At 32.0% G+C, this 13,703-nt stretch overlaps 1 protein-coding gene across 2 annotated transcripts in view; it reads left to right on the top strand.

The window, feature by feature from the left end:
* LOC115236954 (tyrosine-protein phosphatase non-receptor type 1) overlaps window positions 1-11,728 on the top strand; it is a 13,444-nt gene extending 1,716 nt beyond the window's left edge. Inside the window, exons 2-9 of one of the 2 annotated variants that reach the window (XM_029809693.1) lie at window positions 1,675-1,836; window positions 1,936-2,198; window positions 2,333-2,558; window positions 2,639-2,791; window positions 3,406-3,565; window positions 3,649-3,847; window positions 3,932-4,042; window positions 11,516-11,728. In XM_029809693.1, coding sequence (XP_029665553.1) covers window positions 1,675-1,836; window positions 1,936-2,198; window positions 2,333-2,558; window positions 2,639-2,791; window positions 3,406-3,565; window positions 3,649-3,847; window positions 3,932-4,042; window positions 11,516-11,579 — 1,338 coding nt within the window. In that variant the 3' untranslated portion in view covers window positions 11,580-11,728. Of the gene's footprint in view, window positions 1-1,674; window positions 1,837-1,935; window positions 2,199-2,332; window positions 2,559-2,638; window positions 2,792-3,405; window positions 3,566-3,648; window positions 3,848-3,931; window positions 7,216-11,515 lie in introns of those variants that run through there. The other variant, XM_029809692.1, reaches the window with a different exon arrangement.
* The last annotated feature ends 1,975 nt before the right edge of the window (window positions 11,729-13,703 follow it).

The following is a 13,703-nucleotide window of genomic DNA, read 5'->3' as shown; positions in this document are numbered from 1 at the left end:
GCTCTTCCGCTCGGCGACAACTCTTTCCGCTGTCATTTCCGACGATTTTAACGGACAACGTTGCTCTTCGATTGACACATCGTGCCGGCTACTCATCGCGCACTTTTTCATCGCTCTCTTTCTCTCTTTCCCCTTCTCCCAGTCTCTCTCTTTCTCTATCACGTACACACTCTCGCTCTCCGCGGACTCTCGTGTCTCGCGTTATCGCTTTTCCGAGATCACCTTTTTCTTGTCAGTCGAAAAATGCTCCTTTTATTGTGCATCGAGACTTGTAGCGACATAAATACAGAATATCGCCGTATTAAATCGTGACCGGTCTGCGGACTTGCTTCATTACTATGTGAGAACATTGCCGGTTCGAGAACCGCTAGACTGCATATGAATAGGTATAACGTTCCGTAGAAAATAATCACAAAACAGGAATGTTCACACATGCAAAAATATATCGTACGCAATTTTCTAAGGCAACGTTTAATTCGGCAATTTTGAATTGACCTCGTGATCTTGTAACGAAAGTTTTATTAACGACGAAAATATATCCAACTCTTTTTTTTTTTTCCGTTTTTATACAATATATAATATATATACTTGCGTCCTTGATTTTTGCGTTTTTGTACAATATACAATATATTTGTATCCTCGATTTATTATTTAGATACTTCATATACAGCAGCCTTTAATATGCATTAATGTGGTGTAGATGATGTGGATGATCGAAATTTCTATTAAAATTCGTTGGAAAAGCGTGACAACTGACAACTGTCACATCTGACAAGCGGGAGATGACAATGTACGCCTGTGCTCGGCGTATACAAGCCGGCGTGATTGTATTCGCCAAGGTCAAGAGTTTCCAACTCGAAAATATATGATTTCATTATTTGTAATTTGCGATCACACGCAATTTCTTCGAAACGAAGCGTGAGCAACTCGATGATATATGATACACTCGAATGTTATAATTATTCCGTTGAAGTCGTTATATCTTCCTTAATATCTCTTACTGTTATGATTTCCTCTAGTCTCAATGAATTTTATCTCACATGATGTAATTTTTATCTATGTCAGAAGTGCTACTCTTTATCAAAATCGTATCTCATATACAATATCATATTTATATATATGTGCATAATGATATATATAATGCCGCACAATAAAAATACAAAATTTAATATCACACGAATATATGTATAGAAATTTATATAGAAAGTTTGTTATAATAGAAATGCAAAATTTCTTATTTTGTTGCTTATTTTAATATAACATGTCTGATTTATATGATTTATATGTTAATTAGTTATTTGAGCCTATTTGCAAATTTGTAAGTCAATGATTTATTGACTTTCTAAGTCAGATTTCGATTTGTGATTGTACTATATATTTTTGGAGCAATTATATTGGGGGAGGGGGGAAGGAGGGAGGAATATAAGATTAACGATTGTGTTATCTAAATTAATTTATTTAGCAGTTGGATATACATGAAAAATTCAGATTAATAGTAAACGTTGAAATTTTAAAAACATGTGTAGAAATCTATCTCTGATATCTGTCAATCCATTGTATATGATTTTGAAACACTTTTATAGATTTTTACTTGTAAGAAAGTGAAAGATTACTTCTTTGTATATATTTTACTTAATTTATCATTAATCACATGTGACTTTTAACATTTTCCAGCATATACGTAATGAATGTGGAAATTATGAGTACACATGCAATGAATCAAAAAAACCACAGAACAAAAACTTGAATCGCTACAGGGATGTGGCACCATATGATCACACTAGAATTATTCTTAACCGAGGTGTATGTGATTATATACATGCCAATCTCATAAAAGTAAATATTAAATTATATAAGATATAATATTTGTGTGATATAAGTGGCCAACAAATGACAATGATGTAATGTAAATGTATTATACCATTTGTTTGTTAGGTGGATCGTGCTCATAGGCAATATATCTTGACACAAGGACCTTTGCCGAATACTGCCGGCCACTTTTGGCTAATGGTATGGGAGCAAAATAGCAGAGCCGTATTGATGTTAAATAAGATAATCGAAAAGAATCAAGTCAAATGCCATCAATATTGGCCTCTGGATGATTCACATGAACCTACTATGACGTTTGAAGATGTCAGTTTAGAGGTGGAATATGTCAGCAAAATAGAATCATCAGACTACACTACTAGAACATTACGGTAAAGAGATATATGTACATATCATAATTTCAAATATCAAACCATTCTCATCAAGTTTTGTTTTATAATTGATAATCCTTAATTTTTTTGCAAGCATTATTATAACGTTTTCAATGTTTTTAATTTATTTACAGTATAACAGACTTGGAAACTAACGATAGTAGAGAAATCTTACATTTTCATTATACCACTTGGCCAGATTTTGGAGTACCACAAAGTCCAACGGCCTTTTTACGTTTCTTGGCAGACGTTAGGCAATCAGGAGCATTAGATCAAAATGTTGGTCCACCCATCATCCATTGTTCCGCAGGAATAGGAAGATCAGGAACATTGTGCTTGGTTGATACATGCTTAGTATTGGTATGTTAAATGGAACAAACGTTTTCTAGTCTGGAAGAAACTGTTTTAACAATTATTAAGCGCTAATTACTTGATTGCAGATCGAGAAAAATGGTTTAAATGCTGTGAATGTGCGCGAGATATTACTGGAAATGAGAAAATCACGTATGGGTCTGATACAAACGCCGGAACAACTGCGTTTCTCGTATGCTGCCATTATTGAGGGAGCGAAACAATCGCCACTTGGCAACTCGGTAAGTAATTCATAGTAGTAGTAGTGTTATATAATACTTGTATCTATGCTTTATATATATTTCTTATATATATATATGTTTTATATATATTTCTCGTAAAACATATATATGATTTCATATTGTGCTTGGTTGATACATGCTTAGTATTGGTATGTTAAATGGAACAAACGTTTTCTAGTCTGGAAGAAACTGTTTTAACAATTATTAAGCGCTAATTACTTGATTGCAGATCGAGAAAAATGGTTTAAATGCTGTGAATGTGCGCGAGATATTACTGGAAATGAGAAAATCACGTATGGGTCTGATACAAACGCCGGAACAACTGCGTTTCTCGTATGCTGCCATTATTGAGGGAGCGAAACAATCGCCACTTGGCAACTCGGTAAGTAATTCATAGTAGTAGTAGTGTTATATAATACTTGTATCTATGCTTTATATATATTTCTTATATATATATGTTTTATATATATTTCTCGTAAAACATATATATGATTTCATTAAACAATACTTTTTAAATAAGAAGATATTTGTTTCAACAAAGCTAACCCGGTATCTGGTTAAGCCACTATAATAACATTTAATCACCAATATTTTCATGGAAGTTTATATTACAGAATACTGAAAACAACGAGATATTAAAGAATTATTATGAGGAGGTGAATAATAAAAACAACATCTCGTTAGAAAAAGACGACGACCCTCCTCCTTTGCCTCCAAGAATAGCATCTTTGTCGCATAGAAAGATGGATGATATAAGTCCGGATACATCGAGTGGTATTTTTATCTTTTTCTGTTTTTCCACTTACAAAATTCTTTTTACATTAATAAAAAAATGGTCTTTATAATGTCAATTACAGATGAATCAAGTGCACCACCTGATAAACCGTTACCTAGTGAACCACCGAATCACGCAGAATGGCCCACAGATACAAAGGCTATGTTCGCAAATTGTACAAGTGAACAAAGCACAGATGATATCCCGATATGTGAAGAAATCTCTTTCAATGATGCTGATAGTTCTCTCCAGACAAACAATTCTCCGTCCAAATCAGACGCGTGAGTAATATCTCTTAGTAACAGACGCGAACTATTTAAATATTTAATTTATTACGAAATACACATGTTTTGTTTTCTGAACAGGAAAGGGGAAGTACGTCGGCGCAATCGGGAGAAAAACGAGCGATTAGCGGCACAAGTGCGCGAAATGAAACGCCGACAAAAGGAAACGGAAGAATGGCAGAAGCTCAAGAGGTCATTATTTACGCCCCTTACAATAGGCATAGGAATTGGGATTGGTGGGGGTATCGTAGCGCTGTATTATTATCTGTACATGCGTAGTTAAATCTACCATCTCGCGTTTAAGAATGTCGTACATACGTACGTACGTACATGTGGATTTTCAGCAACATTTGAATGACTTAGATCATCGAAGAAGGTTACTCTTAACACGCGATATTCTCTAATGCAAGATTAGATTAGGTTTATTTTCATAACCTGATCTTGGTTAAAATATCTTTAAGAGAATAATCGAAGAAGAGTGTTGTTCCGTACCATACGACCCGCAGTATAATTGCGTATTGCCAGCGATATCGCAAACAATATTGTTTCCACTACGGAAACAATAAGCGAAAAAAGAAAACGTTAAGAGAAAAAGAACATCGCTAAGGATTAACCAAGGTAGTATATTGTTAGAGCACGCTGCTTGTATGTTCGAGCAGTAATAATTGCAGAATCGGAAATCGACTAAGGCAGAAAAAGGAAATGAACTTTCGATTTGTATTTTTATATTGTGATTTACTCGACAAGTACCTAGAACGTTACGGCGTATCATATGTTCTTCTCACCATTTTTTTACTATCTTTAAAACTGCTACTATCAAGAAGCGAGTAGATTATTTGATATACGCGCTTACGGAAACGTTATAATGAGAGAATAAGGAGTATACAGAAAGTTATTAGCTTTTTTCGCGTTTTTTTTTTTATAATTCTCATATATAAAAATATTTGCCCAGAGATTTGCTCTAGTTACACAATAAACCATGTAATTATATGATTAGATTTACAATTCTGATCATTCAGTCTTCTTATTCACTTATCATTATAGCGATAATGATAAACTCATATAACGTTACACATAACCATGCTTAGGATCATGGTTATATAAAGTTAATATGAAAAGTCAGTTTTAATTTGAAAGACTATATCTTTTGGAAGGTGAATGATATTGATTTCGTCATTTCCCATAAATAATACGTGAGTGCACATTTCTATATTAGTACCCGATATTTTCCTTGTAATTCAATTAACATAACAATCGGTAAGCAAGTAAGGCGCAGATTACATTTCTGTGATTTTTAACAAATCATTTCTAGATATGTGAATTAGGCTTACTGTTAATAATATATTTCAGGGTATCAAAATCATTCTGGTTCATTAGATAATTTCCAAATTGTTCTAGATTTATATTTTCAAATTATGAAATTTATGAATTAAAAAGCTTATAATAATAAACTTTTTAATGTATCATAATTTCCATGTTAAAAAATATGAATTGAATTAATTTGGAAATATATCTTTTAATTTCTTTAATAGCATTAAATAGAAGTACACTAATGATAGGTCTAGAAAGAAATTGTTAAAAAGTTGTATTCTCTAGTTCCATAGATGAATGTCTTTTTAATTATTTATTAATTGAAGTAGATTCTATTGTGTCTTACATCAAAAACATTCATAAAGAAGTTTAGATTATACATATATTATATATTGATACTTTATAAACTGATGTTTCAAATATGTTTTTCACTTGCTATAGTAATCTCACTTGAATTTTTTATTGTTGGGCTATGAGTAAGATATATTTTCTTTCTTATTTGCGATCTTTTTATTTTTCTTTTTTGTTACAACAGAGATTTTATATTTATATTTTGTGAATTAGTGCTGTTCTCTCTACTTGCAATTTTCGGCCAGATTTCGTGGTTCATGTCCATTACTTCCGCATTTATTATTCATGCGTTAGCAACGAGACACTGGACGCGCATCCAGCGCATATATATTTACATATAATAATATTAACATTATATATATATATATATGCATATGTTTTGCGATAATTATAAAATTATTGTAACATTTTATTCAAAGCTATATATATCGATATGGTAAAAAATATAATTTTAATTATTAATAATATATAAATCATAAAAAAATTATATTTGAAAATATGCGGTGTTATTAAAAGCATATTATTTCAATACATTTACGATATGGACACTCCTAAAGCTAAATGTCGCGCTTCTTATTGTTAGTTATGCGCATCCAGCATCTCGTTACTAACGCGCGAGCAATAAATGGAGAGGCAGTAGGAGTGAATCACAAAATCTGGCCAAAAGTTGCAAGATAATAGCACTGTTGTAAATTATCATCTAAAATGTCGTACATTTGATCCAGCTATTCGTGTTAGAGCTTACTATTTATACGAATCCTATTATTTTGCACAGTAATATAGAATTATAGAAATGATTATTTTACTCTGCAACAAAACATTCCTAATATATGGATATTAGCTTTAAATTTTTCTTACATTTTTAAATGAAACTATTTTGGATCTTAGATACATTAGAAACGTGTGGAAAAATTGAGTTATATCATATTTATCAAAAAAGCTTTTCATTACCACGTCCGATCATTATTATTTATTTTTATTGTTAATTGAGTGACAAAGTAGATGTCATAAATTTCGAAATTATAAGAATGATAAATCTTTGGTAGCAGCAAAAAAAAAAATAGACGCGAAAATATATTCTGTATACAGCAAATTGTTATTTCAAAGAATTATTAGTTATTTCTGTGTTATAGATTTTCGTTTTTGAAAATCTCTCTCTAAGATCGAGCCGTTTTCGTGCATTCTACTTCAATATTCATGTTAAGCTCCGAAAATTCGATAATGAAATTACAGTAATCATTAGAAAAACGAGGAAAAATTTTAAGCAAAAATCTTAGAAAATGTGTATTTCAGCTCATCGCCCAATAACATATGTTAAAAACTGTACATTGGGCGTTGGATAAAGACTGAGTATGTCTAATGACTTCTAGGAAGATGGAAAGAGGAGGAAGTAAACGAACGGTAAAATAATGAGAGTTAAGCCCGCGTTTTCTTAAGTCGAGGTTTTATATAGATCATCTTGAGAGAAAGACTTGTCAGATCGTGTTCCATCCAAAGATGAAGCGTAATGAGAGAAGCGTATGCAGTCGCGGTATCTTAAAACGCGCGTCAATGCGTATTTTCTACTTTTGTACGTTACTGCCGTTGGAACACGATCTCCCAACGAGGTTTTAAACACGTCGGATTTGCGTATATTGACGTGCTCTTCGCGTGATTATGGAACGGTACGCGGCAAAAGAAAAAAAAAAAAAACAAAAAACAAACATTGAAACAGAAAACGAAAGAACAAACGAGCAAAAGTACTCCACGCGGAACTCGAGGGGATATGCAGTATTCTCTATTGTCAACAACACGTTTTAACTTTATGCACTTATAATATATAATAATATAATACTATTGTTATCTAATTTTTATCGAGATATTATTTATGTAAGTATATATAAAACTGCAATCTCTCTTTCTCACTCTCTATCTCTTTCTGCGACGATCCGATCAAGCAGAAACGGCGCGACTAATTTCGCTATCAATCGTTATCGTATCATTGAGAACGACGAGATACGGCATGGAAAAATTTTTTTGACCGTTCTGTGACATCTTCGAGTCGAGAGTTGAAATGTAATTTCGAGGATGACACGTTCCCACGGTTTCGAAATTCGCATTTATCCATCGCCGTTTTATGCCCGAGAAAGAGCGGAGAAGTACGATCATAGACACTCATCTCCCCCGTTGTTGACGATCGCGCGAAGCTTCCGGAAGTGAGACATACGCTCACGAAAGTTCACAGATCACGAAGACACGGTGCTAATTGAAAGTTCCAAAACAATTGTGCGCTCCGAAGTGCATGCTTGCGTGTGTGTATGCGTGTATACATGGATATGAGAAACGGGAAACGCGTGCATGAGTGAATGAATGCGTAGGAGGATGGGAGCGGTCGTCGATGTTGATCGTGCAACTCACGCATTCAATCATTGTTTGAGAAAATTGCGAGCGCAACTTTTGCATATTATTATCGGAAATTGATTTCTTGGTACAAAATATTTTTACACACACACATAGAATAGTATGTCTTCTATCTTTATTATATAATTTTATGTCATTTTTACAAAAAGAAAAAAACGTTATCTTTTTACCATTTATTAAGAATAATAATTTTTTTTTTTTTCATATACGTGATATAATTTATTATTAGCCTCTAAAAGGTCTGAGCTTCGCAATCAGCATCGGGCAAGACACAAAAGAGCAGATCCGGCGACACATCCTTTTATATTACTCGTCGTGTGTACAATAGACATAACGTTATAAAACAAAACAAGCAAAAACACAGAAACATAGCTAAGTGCCTACTCGTACAAACAAGGGGAAGAAAGTGAAACCACAGCGATCGGTAAATAATGTAACGGTATCAATCTCTCCCCTTTTTGAAAGAGCATAGTCACCGTGGAGAAGCGAACCGTTCTTAATATATATATCTGACAATATATAAGTAGATAATTATCTAGTAAATCTCTATCACACAAATCGTGTGATTTATTCGAAATGGTATTTTTCGGTGTTCTCATTATATTTTAAGTAACAGTAAGATATCGTTCTCTTTTTTCAATTTTCTCTATTTTTGTATACATAATTTTTGTAAATTGTCTTTGTAATCAAAAATTTAGTTTTTTTAGCAAATCCGTTTTTTAATCGAAAAAATATTAACAAAGTCCAACGTGAAATAATTTTAATAAAAATACAGGTCTTATTAGATTACAATTTCTCACTATAATTTATCTTACTAAATTAGATATAATTAACTTATTTAAATTAACTTTTCTTGACATGCGTATCGAGAAAGAGAGGCCATTTCGAATTAATCAATTTATCATAATTTCCGGATTGCCGAGCGTTCAGGGTACATACATAAAATGTGCGAGCAATGATTCTGAGCTTATATATTTCGAATAGTTTATGTTAAGAAATCGATTAACTAAGCGCGCTCGATCTTGCGCGAAAAAAGTTCGGGTTTGAAACTCTTATCTCTTAAATTTAAAGCAATATACGTGGATCATGACGATATCGAACGGTTACGATTCGATCGATACGCTTGGCAGCCGGATTAATAATAATGGTAAGAATCGAGTGTATGCATTAGGCAGATGTAAGAATGGTAAGACAGGGAAAATTAACGATCCTTGATTCTCTCTCTCTCAGAAGCGCATCAGCTAGAACATACACTTTGTAGATCACGCGATGTCTTTTAGTCTACGTTATATACGACGGGGCCTTTTTACAGTTACACACTGACGATTATCCATCGTCGAAATGCGGAAAGACACGAATTTACCTCAAGATAAAAAATAGATAATTGTATGTGAACGTGCTTCAAAAGATTGAGACTAAAGTATGTGAGAGTAGAAAGAGCTGGACACTTATTCGATTAATCGGCTGTTTTTGAAAAATTAAGCATGAAACGAATGGTTTTGTTCTTCTATAATCTTTTTAATTTTATCGAACATTGCAAGAATAAATAGAAGAAAATCAGTAAAAAATGGCAAAAAGAAGAAAAATTCTGACATAGAAAAATATAAACTATAAGAATATAAATCATCTTTTTATTATATTTGTGTGTATTAAAAGTACTTTGAACATCTGAGAAACAATCGTCGAATAATCGTATAGCGTCAGCGAGGATAACATTTCTCTCTCATCTAGCCCATTCTGCATCCTGCAACTCGTACTGTAGTTAATTACATTTACGGTGTATCCTTGTAAGATTGTAGCGTTGAATGGTATTTTAATATATAGAAAATTGGATGCGCGCAGTAAAAGAAGGAAAACGGAAATTGGAAGCGTGTTTGAGAGAAAGAACTGGGCGAAGAAAAAAGAAAAAATAATAGATGAGGAGAGAGAGGAGCGAGATACGCAACGACAAAAAGAAAGAATATCATAATGGATCGCATAATTATCGGCAAGAGACTTTAGAAATTTTATCAGAAATTTTACTAATCACTAACAACTTTATTAAATTTCTTTTTTCTTTAATAATATATATTTCTTATAATCTAATCTCGTCAGAGCTAATGATATGGCCATTCGTCATGAGTGAGCGTATTTATCGAGAAGATTAATTATCGGATATAATTTTGATTTTTAAAATCTATTCGCACATATAATTACACGATGGAATAATCTTTTTGTGAATGATATCAATCAAATCGCTCTCTCTATCATCGTTCTGCTCCTTCGCCTGAGTTTTAGGAGGAACGACAATTTATACAGATAGGCACTGAACGATATTACGAAAGACTTGCATGCAATAAATAAAATATTATTTATACGGAAATAACAGAGCGACAAGATCGATGATCTCGCGAGCATACATATATGTATCGGATCGAAATAATCGCCTCTTACGAGATACTTGGCAGATATTTTACGCAGCCGGAAGAATAGCATTGTGAGAATAGAATCTTTCGCATTGTAGATTTCATATCCTAATTTTGATTACGACCCGGAAATACGTAATTCTTACAATATTGTGCATTTATCATCGTAAATTTATTTTCGCAAAACATGTTTTCTCTCTGTGGACAGTTCGGATTCATGTACTATGGATTCAGGTAATACAGATGTTTTTTACAAACCATCGATGCAACTCTGTAGTGGATCCCAGACAATCACATGAAAAGACGTTTCAAACTATTTAACCTGATACTTATTTGGTTTTTACATTTCGTTCCACATAGAAAGAGGTAGTTTATAGTTGATTAAGACTATACTGCGGTGGATTATTGATTATTTGTTAAATTAAGAAGGGATTTCATTTTATACTTTTTTAATTCTTTTTACGTTCGGCGTTTTATCAAAAAATTCGATGTTTACCAGGAGTCTTAAAAAAAAATCTTGATTTCTTATTAAAAAAAAATTAAAACATATTTTGCATCTCATTTTGTGTCTATATATTTTATCCATTAGTAATGTATTCGTTTTTTTCTTTATATCAAAGATTGGCGACTCCTGGTACGCATATTATTTTTTAATTAGATTATGCTTCCGACTATCGTCACAACAATAATAGCTGTACTAATATCAGTATAATTAATTGAATCCCTCGAATATCACTTTGGATTAAACACGAATCTCATTTTCGAAAATATACGAGTCACTGATAACTGATGATAGTACATCTGTTGTTGATATCTTTCTCCATCGTAGAGCCGATTAAATCATTTATTTCGAAAATTGTGTAAATATAATATTAAAAGATTTATTCTAAAATATCGTCACATTTTGATAAAATTCACAATTTTACAGAATTTTGTGAAGTTATATCACTTTCGAAATAATTGATTTGATTTGTGACCTTAATCCTGTCCTATCGTAATCTCGAATCTCGAATCGCATAAACCCTGGAATGTTTACATACACGTTCAGCGATGCGAATCATACAGCCGTACTCTGTATATTAAAGTTATTACTTACAATTAGCGGAACTATTTCGAGCCTTATCATCTGTCGTCTCGTACTTAGCCTTTTCCGTCCAATGAAAGCCCGGAGAGATCCTTATCTGATGATTTCTTTCAGATCAAAAAGCGAAACTACGGAAAGCGGCGAATCTGTGCACGAGGAGGCCGAGTCCACGATGTAGATCGAGAGAACGAAAGATAATCCTTGCAATAATCCTTCGTTTTGTGCCTTGTCACGTTTTAAAAGGAACCGCGGGAAGACACAGAAATCTGTTTTAGTACAGTGGCAATGCTTGACAGAAAAATAAATCAAATTGTTTGCTACACAAAAACAACACGTTGTTTCATATCGAATTCTCGAGTCCTAGATTATAAATTCAAGGGTGAGGGGTTCCCACGATTTTTATCCTCTTCCAGTCTTTGGCGATCTTGCACGCACACACACACAACACAAGCCAAAAATAAAATAAAGCATGAAAATTTTTAGATAATTAATTTTAATAGTATAATGCATGAAATATTAGATATTAATCTACTATATAAAATAAGAAACATAAAGAAAAGAAATATCTGAAATCATAAAAAGTAATAATTTGATAACAAATGCATTCATTAAATTCTATATAATTTGGTTTCTTAAACAAATGTATTTTTTTATGAAGTATGATAATTAATGAGAAAAAGTAAATTGCCCAAAAATTATTTATTACTATTATTATTTTTTCTTTTTTTTTTATTAAAAGACCAAATTGCATTATTAACAAGTTGAATGTCTTTTTCTTTGTTTGAATAATAATTTATTATTCACTGTATTAATGAGAGCAAGATTAAATTTTCACATGTGCAATGATGTAACAATGTGTAACAATGTGTAACATCGCGCAGCGTTCTATAGACAGTTCTCTCTTATGTCATACATCACATGAAAATATAACAACGATTGCATCTTACACAACGAAATATCTTGCAAGAATATGTCTTGTGTATAATATTAGAATTAAATAATAAAATTTATTTTTGTTATTTTTTGATTAAAAAATCGGCAATAATAGATAAATAATAATCAATAAAATATAATTAATTTTTTTATTTTTTATTATAAGATGAAAAATATGGGCTCTCTGGTTAACAAATATGTAATTTAGAGTACTTTAAAATAGAAGAGTTTTATTTTGTTCATTAAACGAATTAATTGTAATTTTGACAAAGTCAACAGGCTATACTTGAAATTAAATTTTACATAATATAAAAAGGTGTGACAGGATATTTTAGAAATGTGACAAAGATTAAAAATTTACTTCTTTAATTTAAAGTAGAAGAAATAAATTAGAAAAAGTTAAATATATACATATAATTTAAACATATATTCTACGGATGAAAAAATATATGTATATTAGCACACAAAGAGCTGTAGATGGAGATACTTAAGAACAGATTCTCACACGGCAAGTTTGTGATCGAAAGCAAAATTCTAAATTCTGTCGCTTTATTTTGGTTGGTATATATTCGGAAATTTCGGATCTGCGCCAATTAATGTGCTAAATTATCAATATTTTACGCATAAACAGAGTATCAAGGAAGCATAATACCGTTCCCTTGTACTCAAGTTAACACCTGCGAAATCGGCAACAAAACAAGAAGCAACGTAGTACGTCCAGGATAGATCACGGTGTGTATCACATCCATTTGGTTTACCAGGTCAGTTATCACCCGTCGTAGAACGTCATTGTATAATTAGCGTGCTCTGGTTTGACGTCATTGTTTCTTATAAATACCGAATGCTCGATCTCGGTCACCATAAAGTCGCGAGAGAGCTATCCTGCCGCGCCTATTATACTCTTATAGGAAACGCTTCGTGTCGGCTTGCTTCGAACAGAAGCGATCGTTATTTCCTTGCGGAGAATCGCCGATAATCCCAGATTTCCAGATATAAAATGGTAAGTAGATTTTTTCGCATTTAGATAGACCACGTAATTTAGACGTAATCTAGTTTTTGTATTACAAGTTCAATAAATCTTTTCATGTAATTTATAGTGTTTAAAAAAAATATTTTCTTTGTAAAAATTAAGAAGGAATAAATTTTTTAAATAAAATTAATTATCTAATATATAATTGTAATATATTTAAGAAATAAGTTCTCTAATTGAAACTGAAATTACTTTTAATATTAAAAAAAATTATTAGAAGCATTTGTTTTTTCTATTCTGTCAAATATGTTTATTCGTGTATTTGTCGAAATATATTTTTTATTTATATCGGGAGTTTTTGTTTAAGTATCTAATAAATTTTTTTTTATTTTATCAGAA

This window comes from Formica exsecta, unplaced genomic scaffold, assembly GCF_003651465.1.
Source record: "Formica exsecta isolate Colony F162 unplaced genomic scaffold, ASM365146v1 scaffold265, whole genome shotgun sequence".
Lineage (NCBI taxonomy): Eukaryota > Metazoa > Arthropoda > Insecta > Hymenoptera > Formicidae > Formica > Formica exsecta.
Note: the sequence above shows the minus strand (reverse complement) of the source record. Positions and strands in the feature narration are given on the sequence as shown.